We start from the raw sequence: 17490 nt of genomic DNA on the forward strand, positions 1-17490 counted from the left end.
AAAATAGTATCTTCACAGCGGAGTAACCTTACAGACACTACCATAATCCAATTAAACAAAGTTAATATCACCAGTAATAAGAGTAATCAGCAGCATAATCCTTTTCATTAGAAGCAATAAGAACTACTCAACACCACTTCTGTTAGTGTATAACTTGAATCTGACTACTCATAACAGGCCCAAATTGATATCATATAAGATGACAGTGTCATAAAATACAAAGACTCAAAAAAAAATTCAGGATTAAAGACTAAAGAGACATGACAACTGAATGCAATTCATGATATTGATGTTCTTTTGCAATAAAGGACATTATCAGAATAATTAAAAAATCTCATTAATTTCTATAGATAATATTGTATCCTTGTTAATTTTCTGATTTTAATAATTATACATTAGTTCTTTAAGTGAATTTGTTATTTTTATAACAAGTTTGCCAATTTTCCTTTAATAGTTCAGGAAAACGAGTACATTATACACAAACAGAGAGAAAGTAAATGTAGTAAAATGGTAATACATGGGGAATCTGGTTTAACATCTGGAGGTTCTTTGTACTATTCTTGCAACTTTTCTATGTCTGAAATTATGCCAAGAACAAAACAAAAACCCCAGAAAATAGTAAGATGCATAACAAATACCCCAAATCAGGAATTTTAATGATTTTTTTAATTCATGAGAAAATTCCTGTATATGTCTAATTTTAATGGTCCATGGTACTTCCTAAAGATTTATCAGTACTGTCGATCAATCTAAATAATGATTGCCAACTTACCTCCAAATAAGAAACTGTAGTACTACATACTTTCTCTTCTTTAATCTCGTCCATGGATTTGTAAAGATCTAACATTGTTAGATACATGACTCCAGGTTCAGCAGCTGATCCCAGCATTGTGTGGGTCTTCCCAGCCCCAGTAGCGCCATAAGCAAGTACTAAGTTTTTATAAAAAAGGATCAAAGCTTTTTGTTATGACATATAACATCACAAATCTATGGCTGAGTGGATATACTAAACAGTAACTCTAAACCCAAAAGATACAAAATTAATTTATAGTCTTATCCTTAAAGCCTGGGAATTTGAGCACAAATCTGCTTATTCCTGTATCATCACTCATCCATTCCCCCTCCGCCAAGAAACCCAGGAAACATCTTAGACTGCTCCCTCTCTTCCACATTACCGTATTTTTACACAAATAACACCAGTGTTATACGCTTTTGCAAAACGCACATATCTCCGTGCATTTTCATAAGCACGTTATACCAATATTTTCTTACCTGTTGCTGACATGAGTGTCATCTTTTTTTTTCTGTCCAATGGATTTAATGTTACTGGGATAAAACTGATCTCATTGAAACATCATTTAATGTGCATATTTTCTTAAAAGTGCAAACAATGGTGAACTGTAACAGGCTCGTGATGGAAATGGGATACCATGTTGAAACCAAAGAGTATGAATGCATGAAGAGCTAGAAATCAGCAAGCAAAAAATGATCCTAGGCCTAAAACTACAATAACAAGATGACGTTCATATTTTATTGTTTTTATAAATCTTAAACTGAAACATACTTACTGATTATCGATGTCTTTGAAATAAATAAAAGTCACCAGAAGAAATCGTGTTTTCATCTTAAAACAGCCCATTTTACTTATTTATTATCATCATCATCTGACTCCCGGAACCCTTCAAAGTCTGATCCGTCATCACTATCACCACTGAATTATCTCAGCCCTGCCTGTGGACACTCTCCTGTGACTTCTGAACTGATGTCATCATCACTGCCTTCCGTGTCTTCATCTTCATCATTGGTATTCTGCTGATAGATGATCCCAGCCTTTCTGAAGATATTGCAGATGGTTCCTGGTGTTATTTTCCCCCAGGGAAGAAGCCACCCACTTGCAGACTTTTGTAAATGTTACCCGCTTCCATCAGTCTGATGGTGTAAATTCATGAAATCTGCATTCATTCATCCCAGTCTTTTCTCACAAAGTCTTGAATGGGTGGATGACTGCTATACCTAGTGGCTGCAGCTTAAAGGTAAGGCCACCAGGTATGACTGCTATATTGGCACTAGTTAATACAATTTTGAACACTTTTTTCTTTGTAAGCAGCAATGGCATGGAAAATTAGTAAAGAGATCTTCAAAAAAAAAAAAAAAAATCCCTCCTGCTTGGCCCTATAACATTCATCTACCCATACTTTTATAACATCACAGTCCATCCAACCCTTTTTATTACAATGAAGAACCACACCAGAGGGCAGTTTTTTGTGGGGCATGGTAACTCTCTTGAAAATCATCATTGGCTTTAACGTTACCCCACTCACAGTGCAACAAATGACTATAGTGAAGCAAGCCCTCTTATGTCCAGTGATTGTAATGGCTACAGTTTTCGTACCTAAAGCAGCTACAGTCCTGGTGGCCGGAAGGTCGGAAGACATTGGAACCTCATCCATATTAATCATGTCCATCGCAGAGATACCGAGGAGTTCAGAGATTTCTTTGGTCATGAATTTATGGAAGTTGACTATCTTTTTCTCTCAGTCATCTGGAACCTGTTGGTCTACAGTGGTCCTCATCCTCACAGAAAGGCCATTCTTTTTCATGAATTTAGAAATCCAGGTGAAAAAAAAGGTGAAACCCACCTTAAAATCTGGGATTCGCCTTTCATAAGCCAGAAGCTTTGCTTTGATCTGAATTACAACATAGAGACAGCTCTATTTTGCTCCCTTTGAGAAATAATCCATTCTTTCATTTTCCAACTCAGGCCATTTTGCCCTGGGCCCATAACATGCACATCTTGTGGATTCATTTCCTCCAGTTCCTTTTTCTCCTTTCTCCATTAGCAAATGGATGACTCTCTAACCTCATACTCTTGCTGCTGCTCTGTTGCTTGTTTCTTCCTCCTTCACAATGATTTTCAGTTTGATGTTGGTGGTGTAGGACTTGTGTTTAATTCCTGCCATGATCCTAAAGGGTTCTAGGATTTAGATTTATAAACTGAAAAAACATGTTCACAATGTAATTGATAACTGGCTGGTTCTAGCAAAGAGATTGCAAAATTCATATGTGAGGTGCAGAAGAAATGTCTTTTTACATGCTCACAAGCATATGACTGAGGTGACTTATGCTCATTGATCAAAGACACTGGTGCTAATAAGACATAATAAAACCCCCCCAAAATAATAATCATAATTAGACTATGAAATAAGTAGACCTAACATAGCTTTTTTTTTTTTTTTTAACATAGCTTAATGGTTTCACTTAAGATGATCTGATAAAGTTTTTACATTCAACCATTGAGCCAAGAGCGATCTCATTCAGCTTTGCTTTGTTTACTCCTCCAATTAAAAGCCAGAGTTGCAAGATGACTGTGACAATTATGTCAGTGCAGATTGAATCGAGATTCTTGATAGCTACTTGATGCTATTCATGCCAGTGCAGGCTTAACTTTGTTTACACTTCCAATGAATGGCATGTAATTTATGGACAGGCTTCTAGGTTCAAGGTTCCAACTGATGACTCAGAAGCGATGGGGATACAATCATCAACTTAACAGAAAAAAATGCATAGTCTCAATTGTTTATTTTCTGATTACTAGTCATGGATCCATGACTTCCTGATCATGGCTTATACCTTTATTACACAAATATGATCAAAAGTATCATTTCTGGACTACTGAATGAAGGTGAATGAGGCCAAAATTCACTTCTAGAAAACCACGAGACATGCGTGGTATATGCATGGGTGTGCTATGCCAGAACTTTGTACATAATTTTTTCATTTCCGTGCATTACGTGTTTGTGCGTATTACTTTCACGGGTGTATTCTTTGCGAAAAATACAGTAATCTTACAAATTTTAATCAATCTACCTATTTTATAATCTTAATCTTCTCTAATCCATCCTTTGAAACTTGTACAGAATTAATTTTATGAAAAAGAAATTTGAATATATGCTACAGGAGAAAGTTCAAATTCTTTACCTTGGAATATTATAAGGCACTCTATGAAAGGGCCCTGGTTATCTCTCCAGCTTCGTCTCCTCCTGCTATGATCTAGGCATACTAAATTAAGTTCCCTGACTGTACTATTCTTTTCCTACTCCATTGCCTTTGCCCTGGAGAGTTCCTCTGCTTAATACAGCTGGAAGACTTCTACTTTTTCCTAAATATTCAGCACAAATGCCACTTTTATATGCTTTCCCTGACTGCCCACGGTAGAAGGTTCTAGTCACTCATTTGAGGTCTCTCTAAACGCTGCACTTCCCTCTATTATAGCATGTATCACACTGTACCTATAAGTGTAAGCTCCATAAAGACAGAGCTGCCTAACAAATCACCTGGCAGAGTAGGCACTCAATACAACCACTTATAAAGTTCTTTTTAAAATTCTTCTTTTTGGCAAATTACTTTGTTCTCAAGAATCTATCCAGTACAAAATAAAAGTCTCGTGTTTCTTCAAGTGTATAAAAAATGCACTCCCTGAATTACATATAACAAACCCAATAAAATATCCAGTTAAGGCATTAAGTCCTCATACTATTACTTGTTGATAATACTTTTATATATTAAACCAGAGAACCACACTAAATGTTAAAAACCTACAAAAAAATTTTTTTAGTAAAATGAATTAAATTGATGTATGTTTTAGTTTGTTCTGTTTTTCGTAAACCAGTACATAAAGAAGTCTTAAGACAGGTAGATCTGAACACAAAGTAAAGCCAAGGAGAAACCAAAGATTCTGTGTAAGTTTGGTAGATGTTTTTTCTTTTGGAGTCAAAAATTTTAAATATCTCTAGAGACAATATGAAGTTTCATGAGAGAGGAAACAGTGTTTGCTTAAAACTAAGAATCATGGCAGTCCCAATCAATAAACCACATTCTGTTCTTGCTTGACCAAGAAGGTAAGTCTTCTATAATAAAACTGAATGAGTCCATGAAAGACAGGAAATCTGTTACAGTTTTGGGGTTCTTTTGGGGGGAAATGTCATACATAGTGAACATTACAAAAATACAGTATTAATAATGGTGTTAATTGCTGTATAAGCACTCAATTAACTTGCCATTTTGGGTATCGCTCTAGGCAAGCAACATGGCCTTTTTGGTAGGTAAATTACTATAGGGCTCTCCAAACCGCCAGAGATGCTTCTTGGGCTGATGACATGTTAAAAGAGCATAAACTACTCAGTTAATAAGGGCTTTTAACATTTTTATTTCAGAGTACTATAAAGAATAATGGTGCTGTAAAACGCCAGGTATTCAGAAATGTCTGACCATTCCACAGGGATAGATGATTTTAAAGGTAAGCAGCGGGAATATTTACAAATAAAAATGGTGAGAAATTTGTTAATTGCAAGAACTATGTGGTTTAGAAACACAGGAAAGAGAAAGGATGTGAGACATAGTGGAAAACTACAGGAATCTATTTATTAATTATAAATTTTAATAATATATAATATTAACTGTCTACAGGAACCATCAAGACCCTGAGAGTTTCACATATGATATGTGATTTATATAGGATGACTAAATTTAAAAGAAATTCTACATTTATAGTTAGCGTATTGCAAGAATTTTTAGCATACAAACCCCTTAAAATTAATTAATTTAAAAGAAAGAGATGTTTACATATCCCTCCCAATGCGAAGCTGAAATCAAATGGAAAAATTAAGCCCCAGACTGAAACAATTACCTGTGCAATTATATCCATTCAAAAAACTACGAATAATTGGTTTAGTAGTATGTTCAAAAACTTCCAACTGAGTTGAAGTTTCATCGAAAACAGTATCAAATACAAATTTAAGATCCTTATTTGGTCTCTTTGTAATATCTCGAGTGACAGTTTTCTTTCCTTGCAAAAAACTGACTTCTTCTTGTTTGGGATCAAAAACTAGGATATGCTTATCTACAACATGAACCACTTTATGGAATCCAGCTGTCTTTTCTTTTGTGTTTTCCGGACGTACACGAACAACTACTTTCATGCGGTGACACAGGTCTTCCTCAGTGACAGACATTGTTATCTTAATTTCTTTGTTTATATAAATGCCTGAGTATGTCCCTGAAATTAAAACGGAAAATAAATGTTTTAGTACTAATTCTACTTGTAGCAAATACAATATTCATAAAAAAAGAGTTATTATTATGAATTGAATTCTGCCCCCCCCCCCCAAATGTGTTAAAAATCCTTACCCCTGTATCTATAAGGATGACCCTGTTTGGAAACAGGGGTTTTCTTTTGTTATGTCAATCAGATATCAGAGTAGGGTGGGCCCCAAACCCAATCACTTCTGAGTTACAAAAAGAGCAGAATAGGCACAGAGACACACATGAGGAGACGCCACATAAAGACAGAGGCACCTGCAAGCCCAGGAACTCCATGGATTGCCAGCTCCTAGAAGGTGAAACAGACAAAGAAGAACCTTCCACCAGAGCAACACCCTGAATTTCTGTTCTGTATAGCCACTCATTTGAAGTATTTTTTTGTTAAGGCAGCACCAGGTAACTAAGACAGTTCTGTTCCATTCACCTGGTTAATGCCACTAAAAATATATATACATTAAAAAACCAAATAAAATCCATTGCTGTGGAGTCGATTCCAACTCATAGCGAGCCTACAGGACAGAGTAGAACCGCTCCATAGTGTTTCCATGGAGTGGCTGGTGGATTTGATCTGCTGACGTTTTGAACCGTTGACCACCCAGGGTTCCAGAAATATATATACCCAGTGCCATTGAGTCGATTCCAACTCATAACGACCCTACAGGACAGAGTAGAACTGCCCCATAGAGTTTCCAAGGAGCGCCTGGTGGATTCGAACTGCTGGCCCTTTGGTTGGCAGCCGTAGCACTTAACCACTACGCCACCAGGGTTTCCAGAAATATATATGGGCACTTAAAACACCCTAGACCTAACAAACAAAAGCTGTGATAAATTTTCTTACCTAAAACATTAGTCAAACTGTGGGCTTCAGCTTAAACTCAAACAATATAGCTAAATCATCTATAATCCCAAAAATCCAGCTTTGATTTTTTCACAAGGCCTCCAGCACTACTTTAGCTTGGTCATGGGAAGGGATAGGAAATGATTTTTCAGGATCCTAATGAAGGGAAAGCCTTTGATTCTGAACTATTTGTAGTAAAAGGGATCTTGGCTGTAAACCTCTTGGCAGTGGAAAATGATAGATCCAAGTTGGTCTCTACCTGTATCTCAGAGACCAACAGGGTTAAAAATAGTTCCAAAGATTCATCAGTTAGCAAGCCCAGGTCTGAAGGTGATAGAGATGGTATATACCTTGTTATATATTCAGAGCCATACGGCCCCTAGTCACTGCTCTATAATGATGTGCAAATTTAAGGAACATCAATGACAGCAAGTTTGAAAAGTATGGTCTGACATATTACTGTCTTAAATGAAGATAGGAAAAGCAATATTATTTTACAAAATATCACATACTATATTATTGTAACATCATTTCTCCAATAATCATTAATCTGGGAACCAAAAGGTTGGCAGCTCGAATCCACCAGTCATTTCTTGGAAACCCTATGGGGCAGTTCTACTCAGGCCTATAGGGTTGCTATGAGTCAGAATTGACTCGATGGTAATGGCTTTGGTTTGACCATGCAGAAAATAATCCAGAATTTGAAGATTAAGAAAAAAACAAAAACTTTTTTTGGTATTCATTCATTTATGTACTTATTTGCAGATTGTTTACCATGTGCCAGGCATTTTTTTAGGCTCTTAGAATATATTAATAAAATAGATTAAAACAAAAACACAAAAACTCTGCTTTTAGAGACCTTACAGTTAACTGGAAGAGAGAAAATAAATAACAAACCCACTCAGTCCGTCAAAATTATATATTATATTCCCATTTCTGTCAAGTCATTTTTGACTCATAGTGGCCCCGTGTTTCAGAGTAGAACTGCACTCCACAGAGTTTTTAATAGTTGTAATCTAATCAGAGTAGATCAGCAGGCCTTGCTTCTATGGCGCTAAGTGGATTTGAACCACCAACCTTTTGGTTAGTAGTCAAGTGCAAACCCTTTGCATCACTCAGAGACCTTACATGTTATGCTAGGAGGTAATAAGTGCTATGGGAAGAAATAGAACAGATTAAGGGTAATAAGGAATGCTGGGGTGAGGACAGAGTCGTCAATTGCAATAAGGGTGAGCAGGAGGGTAACATTTGAGTAAAGACTTGAAGGAGGTGAGGGAGTTAGTCACACAGATATTAGAGGAAGCACTTTCCAATAAAAGGAATGGCTAGTGTAAAGGTGCTACATGGGTACTTGGTGTTATAGCTGGAATGGAGTGAGCAAAGGGAAGAGTAGTAAGACATGAGGTAAGAGATACAGGCCATGAAAAGAACTTCGGCTTTTACTTTGAATAAGATAAAGAACCACTGGAGGGTGTTGAGCAGAGAAGTGACATACTCCAATAACTTTCACTGCTATGTAGGTACATACTATAGGGAATAGAGACTGGTTAGGCCATTGTAATGAGATGTTGGTGTCGGCTCACACCAGGATGGTATAGCAGAGGCAGTAAGAAGTGGTCAGATTCTGTACACAGTCTGAAGGTAAAGCCAATAGATTTCCTCATAGACAAATGTAGGGTATGAGAGAAAGAGAAGATTCAAGAATAATAACAATGTATTTGGTTGGCATGAGCATTGGAAGAATGGCATTATCATCAACTCAGATGCAAACAACTAAGTGAAAAGCAGATTTTCGGGGGGAGGATAGAAGATCAGTTTTGGACATCTTAAGTCTAAGACGCCCAAGTGGAAGTGTAAAGGCAACTGGAAGCCAAGTCAAGAAGGTGAAGGCTGCCTCCATAGTCTTAATGGAGTTAAGCTTTAAGCTTAAAACTACATAAAGACTTTTGGGAAACCTTTATATCAAGGAGGAGGGAGTGTTAAACGCTACTAGGTCAAGTACTTACAGAGAATTAACTAGAGGCCAGGAGAAGAGCAATTTTGGGGGTGTGGTGGAGACAAAAGCCTGAATGGGAGAGGAGGCAGTGAATATAGACAACTCTTTCATGAAGTATGGCTGCAAAAGAGAGCAGAGAAATGGTGCGGTGGTGGGGGAAGAAGGGCAAAAAGATTTTTTGTTTATGTTTATTTTTTTAAATGGGAGAAATACCAGCAACGTTAAAGGTAAAATATATACTTTTAGACAGAATTCAAATAAGGCCAACACAGTCTAAAAGCAGCAGACACTGGACACAGCTCTGCCTTTTTAGGACTCTGTCCTTCCCCAAAAATAGAATGCTGAAGACGAAGGGATGGTCATTTGGATTCCAACAGTCAGGTCCCAGGTGACTTATGACTCTGTTCATTCTTCATCCTTGAGCTTCTCTGTCTAGCCAAGTCCCATAAAGCACCTATACCTCAGTCCCATGACCTTGGGCAAGTTACTTAACCTCACTGAGTCTCAGGTTTCTCATTAGTATAAAAGAGATAATACCTCATAGGGTTGTTGTGAAGGCTAAAAGAGTTAACAAATACTAAGTGTCTAGGCATTCTATAAGTGTCAATTCTCTTATTTGTCCCCACTTCTCAAAGTGACTGGGGTCACCTTTTTACTGTTTCTCAATGGGTACTCTGAGTAGGACAATTCTTCCGTGTTTGGAATTGTTCCGTGTGTTAGAGGATGTTTAACATTTCTGGTCCTTGTCTATTAAAGGCTAGTAGTGTTCTGTGAGTCGGGATCAACTTGACAGCACTGAGCTTGGCTTGGGCTAGTGTTCTACAGGAGCCCTAGTGGCATAATGGTTAAGTGCTCGACTGGTAACCAAAAGATCAGCAATTCAAGTCCACCAGCCGCTCCTTGGAAACCCTATGGGGCAGTTCTACTCTGTTCTACAGGATCGCTGAGTCGGAACCAACTTGACAGCACCTAACAACAAGTGTTCTACATTCCTTGGGATATGAAAAACTTTCCCCCAGCCCCCAACATTTCTAAAACTCCAGCATATTTTTAAAAGCTTTAGAAATATTCAATAATGTCTTTGACTTTAAGAGATGTACTTTTTTTAACAACAGGCAAAATACACACAAATAAAACGGCTAAAAAATAAGCATATAAAACACCATGTGATTATTTAAAAGTAAGCGTTAGAATTTCAAGGTAGGAAGGTATTGCTTGCTAACTAATTAGCTAAATAATTCAATAAGTCATTATTGGCGACTGAAGGTAGATAAGTGTAGGTTAAAATCCCAGTTCTACCGCATACTAGGTGTGGTAACAGGCAAACAATTTAGCCTCTTTGTGGCTCCGTTTCCTCATCTGTAAAATGAAACTAATAATGGCACTGACCTCAGAGTTGTGGTGACAATTAAGTGAGTTATATTACTCCATATAGCACTGAGAACAATAAAATGGCACAAGTTATGCACTCTTGTAGACAGCCTGGCATATGTTTGGTTCTCAAATATTTTATTAATAATTGAATCAGTGAATAAACTATAAAAACTAGACACAATAATCAAAGAAACAATTTATCCATTGAAAGTAGAGGTAAACAGACAATATATTACTCTAAGAGAAACAACATATTACAGTAGAGTACAATGATTGGCAATAACAGGCAAAAATGTTGAGAACCTTGAAACATCAGAAAAGATCAATCTGCCCAATTTCTTGATTATAAAAATTACGGAAATGGAAAGATACTGTTATAATCACTGAGGGTGGCTAAAATACTATTTCACTTAAAAAGGTTAATACTCAATTTTCTAGACTATTTCCTTGTGTAGAACAGATGATGACAAGCTGGATGCAGGATCCAGAGTAAGCAACTGAGCTTTGCCAGAATGTCCACATATATGCCGGATGCATGCCAACCCCCAGAATAACTTCCCATACAGCTGATTGGCTGATCACATCATGGAGGATGATTACATCATTACACAACTGCCAAACTACATCTTACATAACTACCAAACCACTGCAAATCATGGCCTAGCCAAGATGACACACAACCAATTATCACAATCCACCCCTTGACAACGTGGCATCTGTACACATCTCCTTAAACCATATATAATCTCTCAATAAAGACAATTACAAAATCATACACGATACAACTAACATGCGTACAACCGAAAACAGACTAGCTCCATTTACATCCTATATTTTATAAGTGTAGAAAAGAAAAATATGTCATGCACACGTACAAGGAAGAAATCCTCATAACAATTACCATCCTCATTTATGCAACTGGTCACATGGTTGTAACTTTTTTAAGGTCGCTATGGAAATTTTGGTGTAGTGGTTAAGAGCTATGTCTGCTAACCAAAAGGTCAGGAGTTCAAATCCACCAGGTGCTCCTTGGAATCTCTATGGGGCAGTTCTACTCTGTTTTAGAGGGTCGCTATGAGTCGGAATCAACTCAATGGCAATGGGTTTGGGGTTTTAGATACGGTCACTATGAGTCAGAACTGACTCAATGAAAATGGGGTTTTTGTTTTGTTTTGTTTTTTCTTCTACCACCCATTGTGTTCCCTTTACCCCCAGCAAGCACTTCAGCTGGTCATGGTTCTTTGCCTGGTGGGATAACCCAAACCTTTGTTCCTGAGGGTTTGGGCCATTAGCAGTCATGTCGGCATTGGGTTGCTATAGTTTTCCACTGACTTTATCACAGGGTATGGTAGTACTAAGAGATGCCCTAAGGGATCTGTATTCCAGACATGCTCTTTTTTTTTTTTTCCCTCCATTATGCAACACCAAACCAATTTCCCTTTGGTAATCAGGATCAATGACACCAGCCAACAGGGTAACTCCCTTTTTTGCCTGTTGATCCAGAGGCATGAGGAGCCCAAAGTGGCCAAATGGCATTCTTAAATTCCAGTTCAACTGAATCATGTTGTGTCCCCAGGTGCGAGCATTCCTTTCTTTGGAACTAGACCTATAGGCCGCCAGAGTATAGGGTTGCTGGGACAAAAGCAAACATTCTGTGAGTAGGTCACTAGGGGTAATAGTGAATGGTGCCACTCCCATTTTTCATCCCTTAATTCCTGGAACTGGGGATTCAGGCTATGGGAGAAACAGCACCGTATACTGGATGCTAGTTTAGAGCACATATACCCTCCTGGAGAACTCTGCCCCAACCCTGCAAAGTACTGACACAGAGCTGGCACTGCAATTTGTCTTTAGGAGGCCATACCATCATTCTATCAAGCCAGATGAGTCAGGATAATGGAGAACGTGCTAAGACCAGTAAACTTCATTTGCTGTGAAGTGAATCCTGTGATCCAAAGCAATGCTGTGTGAAATACCGTGATGGTAGATAAAGCATTCTGTGAGTCCACGGATGGTAGATTTGGCAGATGTATTGAGTACAGGGAATGCAAATCTGTATCCAGAGTGTTCATCCCAATAAGAACAAAATATTGCTCTTTCCATGATAGAAGCGGTCCAATGTAATCAACCTGCCATCCGGTTGCTAGCTGATTGCCTTGAGGAATGGTGCCATACTGGGAACTCAGTGTTGGTCCCTGCTGCTGGCAGATTGTGCACTCAGCAGTGGCTATAGCCAAGTTGGCCTCTGTGAGTGGACTCCACGTTGCTGAGCCTATGCATAACCTCCATCCCTCCTATCGCAGCCACTTTGTTCATGAGCCCATTGAATGATGACATGACTGGCTGAGGAAAGAAGACTGGTTTCTACAGAACGTGTCATTCCATCCACTTGATTGCAAAAATCCTCCTCTACTGAGGTCATCCACTGGTGAACAGTCACATGTGACACAAATATCTTTTTCTCTTTGGCCCATTCAGAGTGGTCTATAAACACAGTTCTTCCTCATACATCCTTGTCTCGAATTTTCCAATCATGTTCCTTCTAAGTCCTTGACTATATGGCCAAACCATTGGCCACAGCCTATGAATCAGTATACAATCACACATCTGGCCATTTCTCCTTCCAAGCAAAGTGAACAATCAGGTGCACTGCTCAAAGTTCTGCCCATTGGGAGGATACCCCTTCACTACTGTGTGTCTTTCAGGGAGATCCCAGAAAGCGGCTGTATTGCTGCCACTGCCTGCTTTTGAGCGATTCCTGCACTGTAATTGTGTCTTTAGGAGGCCACTTCCTTTATCCTCAGCATGCATGGTGGCTTGGCCCATGTTTAAGCATTCAGTCTCTAGTAAGGCCCAGTAACAAGTCAAAAATTGTTTCTCAAAAGGAGAGTAGTTATCTGCAGAGGATGGCAGGGTTTCCTCCAAAATCATAACGGCCTGCACTGTGATTCACCAATACGGGCCTGCCAAAGACTCCAGACAGCATCTCTACCTGCAATGGATACTTCGATTGCCATTACATCAGTTGGATCATATGGCCCAAGTGGCGGAGTGGCTTGCACAGCAGCCTGAACCCGTTGCACAGCCTTTTCTTGTCCTGGGCCACACTCAAAGCTAGCACACCCAAATGACGGAAATGCTGTCTCTAAAATTCAAAGAGATCAAACAGTTATTGTACCTCCTTTTTAGTTCTGGGAGGGTCTAGGTATAACAACTTATCCTTCATTTTAGAAGGATTATCTTGACATGCACCACACCACTGAACTCTGAGAAATTTCACTGAGCTGGAAGGTGTCTGAATTTTTGTGGAATTAATTTAATACTCTCTAGCATGCAAATGGAGCCCAGGTGACACAGTGGTTAACAGCTCGGCTGCTAAGCAAAAGGTTGGCAGTTTGAATCCAGCAACTGCTCCCTGGAAATCCAATGGGGTAGTTCTACTGTATCACAATCCGGTCGCAATGCATCGGAATCGACTCGACAGCAATGGGTTTGGTTTTGGTTTAGCACATGAATGTTTTTCCATTAAGTTCAGAGTCACTGACACCTCTTCCTTACTATGTCCAATCAGCATAATGTCATCAATGTAATGGAACAGTGTGACGTGTTGTAGATGGGAAAGTCAATCAAGGTCCCTGTGGACTAAATTATGATATAGGACTGGAGTTTTGATATACCCCCAGGGTAAGATAGTGAAGGTGTATTTCTGGCCTTGCCAGCTGAAAGCAAAATGGTGCTGGTGGTCCTTCTAAACAGGCTGGAAAAAAAGGCATTGGCTAGATCAATAGCTGCATACTAGGTACCAGATATATTAATTTGCTCAAGCAATGAAACCACATCTGGAACAGCAGCTACAATTGGAGTCACAGTTAAGTTTACAATAAGCCACTGTCATTCTCCGAGATCAGTCTGTGTTTTGCACAGGTCAGATAGACAAGTTGAATGGGGATGTGGCGGGAATAACCACCCCTGCATCCTTCAAGTCATTGATGCTGGCTGTAATCTCTGCAATCCCTCCAGGAATGGAATATTACTTTTGGTTTACTATTTTCCTGGGTAGGGGTAGTTCTAATGGTTTCCGCTTGGATTTTCCTACCATAATAGTCCTTACTCTATTTGTCAGGGATCCAATGTGGGGGTTCTGCCAGTTGCTGAGTATATCTATTCCAATTATGCATTCTGGAACTGGGGATATCACTACAGGATGAGCTTGGGGCCCCACTGTACCCACTATGGGATGAGCCTGAACCAAGGCTCCATTAATAATCTGAGCTCCATACATCCCCACTCTAACTGGTGAGCTACAATGACATTTTGGGTCTCCTAGAATCAGTGTGAGTTTAGAGCCAGTATCCAGTACTCCCTTAAAAGCATAATTATTTCTTTTTCCCGAATGAACAGTCATTCTGGTAATAGGCCATAGATCCCTTTGGGGAAGGCTGGGAGAAAGATTAACAGTATGAAATTTTGGTAGCATAGCAGAGTTCTACCTCAAGGGGACCCAGCTTCCCTTTCATTTAAGGGGCTGTGGGTTTGTAAGCTGGCTCAAGTTTGGGAATTGACTGAGGGGTTGTGATTCTCTTTTGGAGATTTGAGTTAGACTGCCTTTCACTTGACCCAGAATTCTTTCGCTTGTAAAGATTAGGTAAATATTTAGTAGACTGCCCATCTATTTCACTCCTAGGAACACCATGGAATAAGTAGCCAATGCTATAAATCCATATGAGTCAGAGTATTCTGATGGCTGCTTTGACTCTGTTATCCACTACGGTAATCACGCTTACCTTGTGATTGTTGACTGAGTGTCACCACTTGGCCCCTACCACTAGTGGGTCAAATCAGCCCCACTGTAGCTAGGTGTTTAATTCAGTTACGGCAGTTCTCAGTATCAAATCTGACTTACATAAAATAGCAATTATAGCAGTCTTCAAGGATGCTAGGGTTCCCTTCACAAACTTGTTCCTCACCGTTGTTGTAAGAGGTAGATCCTGAGTATTCCACGTTTGGGTCTGTGAGTCTAACTTGATAAATACACCCCAACATGCCAATTTCCCTAAGCCTTTGGATACCTTCTTCTACAGTGTACCAAGGCAGGTCTGGTACTTCAACTTGATTTAGCGTAGGCCACTGTTTAATCCATGCTTCAGTGCCTCAACCAAATAAACCGTTAGATTCTTTCCTAACCTCTTGAGCTGAAACATTGAATGAAGAATCTGTGCTTAATGGGCCCATATCAATAACTCAGACTGATCCATCTTTATGTTCCTTGCACCGTGATCCTACACCCTTAATACCTATTCCCACACATATTCCCCAGGTTTCTGTTTGTACATATTAGAAAAGTCAAGCAGTTCTCTTGCAGTGTCACACTTTGTATTTCAACTTTTTTGGGCTCATGAGGACTAAGTCTAGCCGTGGATCTAGAAATAAAAATGAGTGGTTCTGGGAGCATACAGAAATGTTTTGTAAGGTATCTACCCCAGGCGATGCCCCAGGCAGTGACTCAGATGCCGCCCTGGTGATCTCAGACAAATGCTCTTCAGACAAAGCTGGGGTTAATTTCATCAGATGTGGGTAAAAGGGATAAAGGTTTTACTAGGAAGGGTGGTTTACCCAAAACCCAGTGCCGTCAAGTCAATTCCAATTCAAAGGGTGGTTTAGCAAACAAAAATGGAATAATCTCTTCAGATGGGAGTAAGATAATTGTTTTTGTTGGCAGGAGTGATTCAATGGAATTTAGAGGCTCAAGGTCCCTAGCTTCCTGATTAATCTGCCCATATGTCCCTATCCCAAGTTTCAGGATCCCATTTCTTCCCAATCAATGCCCCCAATTCAACTTCAGACACCATCTGAGGTTGGGAATTCAGTTGGCGATGTAATTCATCCACTCTTATGATGTCTTTGGATTTGGTTTTCAACAACATCAACTCATATTACAAGAAATAAGGCTTTCTTTCAGGGCACAAGTGTTAACTTTGAGGTCTTCTATGCAGTGCTTGAGCTTTGACTCCGAAGCCCTGAGATCATTTCTCTTACAGCACTTTGTCCAACAAAACTAGGGCATACCAATTAGCTTCCCCATACTACTCATTCTGACAAAATTGTAAAAAACTATCAAACATATGATCACCCAGAACCTCGCTTCTCATCAATACTTGATCTATTGCTGGTGACAGTCTGCATATTAATATTGCTACCTCATGCCATGGATTAGCAGAGCCGTCTTTACTACTGGAGGCAGAGTCATTTAAGACTAGTCAGGCTTGAGAACCAATTTAGAAAACTCATCCTTATGATTTTGTTTCTCTAGAACCACTCTCGGTACTAAATGTCTAAATGTCTTAGGCTGTGTTGTCTAGAGAAGCAAAACCAGTGAAAGGCAGAGAGAGAAAAAGAAAGAAGGAAATATTTATCTATACCTACATAAGTGTAGGAAACCCTGGCGGCAGTGATTAAGAGCCATGGCTGCTAACCAAAAGGTTGGCAGTTCAAAACCCTATGGGACAGTTCTACTCTGTCCTTTAGGGTTGCTATGAGTTGCAACTGACTTGACGGCAACGGATTTGGTTTTTTTGGTTTTATATAAATATAACCCATTGCCATCAAGTCGATTCCGACTCATAGCGACCCTACAGGACGGAGAAGAACTGCCCCACAGGGTTTCCATGCCCGTGATCCAGTGGCCTGCTATCTGGGCAGCTGATCTTGTGTTTGTCAGCCCCTGCAGCTATGTGAATCAGGAGAAGCCTCCAGCCTGATGCCTAACCAATAGACTTGGGACTTGCCAGCCTCTACAACTGCCTGAGTCATTTCCTTGAGATATGTTTGCTGATCTCACATCAGATTATATCATGGAGGATGAATACTTCATTATGTAACTGCCAAACTACATCATTACATAACTGCCAAACCACTGAGAGTCATGGCCCAGCCAAGTTAACATATAACCTTAACCATCACAACATATCTAGTCACTACTCCAAATTAAGTTAAAGATTCATCAATTATATGCAAGTACAATAATAAATTTAATTAAGTGACTGTGCATACTGACACCTTTGTCAACAGCAATCAGTTCATGCTAGTATCTCCTGACAATTCTTGGCTCTAAACTCTCCAGTGATTTTCCTGTATAGGAATAAAATATAAACTCCTTAGTATGGCTTAGTACAGCAAAAAAGAG

At 39.3% G+C, this 17490-nt stretch overlaps 1 protein-coding gene across 2 annotated transcripts in view; it reads right to left on the reverse strand.

Moving 5' to 3' along the window:
• KIF18A (kinesin family member 18A) overlaps positions 1-17490 on the reverse strand; it is a 99786-nt gene that overhangs the window by 77820 nt on the left and 4476 nt on the right. The window contains exons 1-3 of one of the 2 annotated variants that reach the window (XM_049890759.1): positions 6187-6249; positions 5687-6055; positions 773-930 (exon numbers count right to left, since the gene is read on the reverse strand). In XM_049890759.1, coding sequence (XP_049746716.1) covers positions 773-930; positions 5687-6011 — 483 coding nt within the window. In that variant the 5' untranslated portion in view covers positions 6012-6055; positions 6187-6249. Of the gene's footprint in view, positions 1-772; positions 931-5686; positions 6056-6186; positions 6250-17490 lie in introns of those variants that run through there. The other variant, XM_049890758.1, reaches the window with a different exon arrangement.

The sequence above is a fragment of the Elephas maximus genome, chromosome 7 (genome assembly GCF_024166365.1).
Source record: "Elephas maximus indicus isolate mEleMax1 chromosome 7, mEleMax1 primary haplotype, whole genome shotgun sequence".
Taxonomy (NCBI): domain Eukaryota; kingdom Metazoa; phylum Chordata; class Mammalia; order Proboscidea; family Elephantidae; genus Elephas; species Elephas maximus.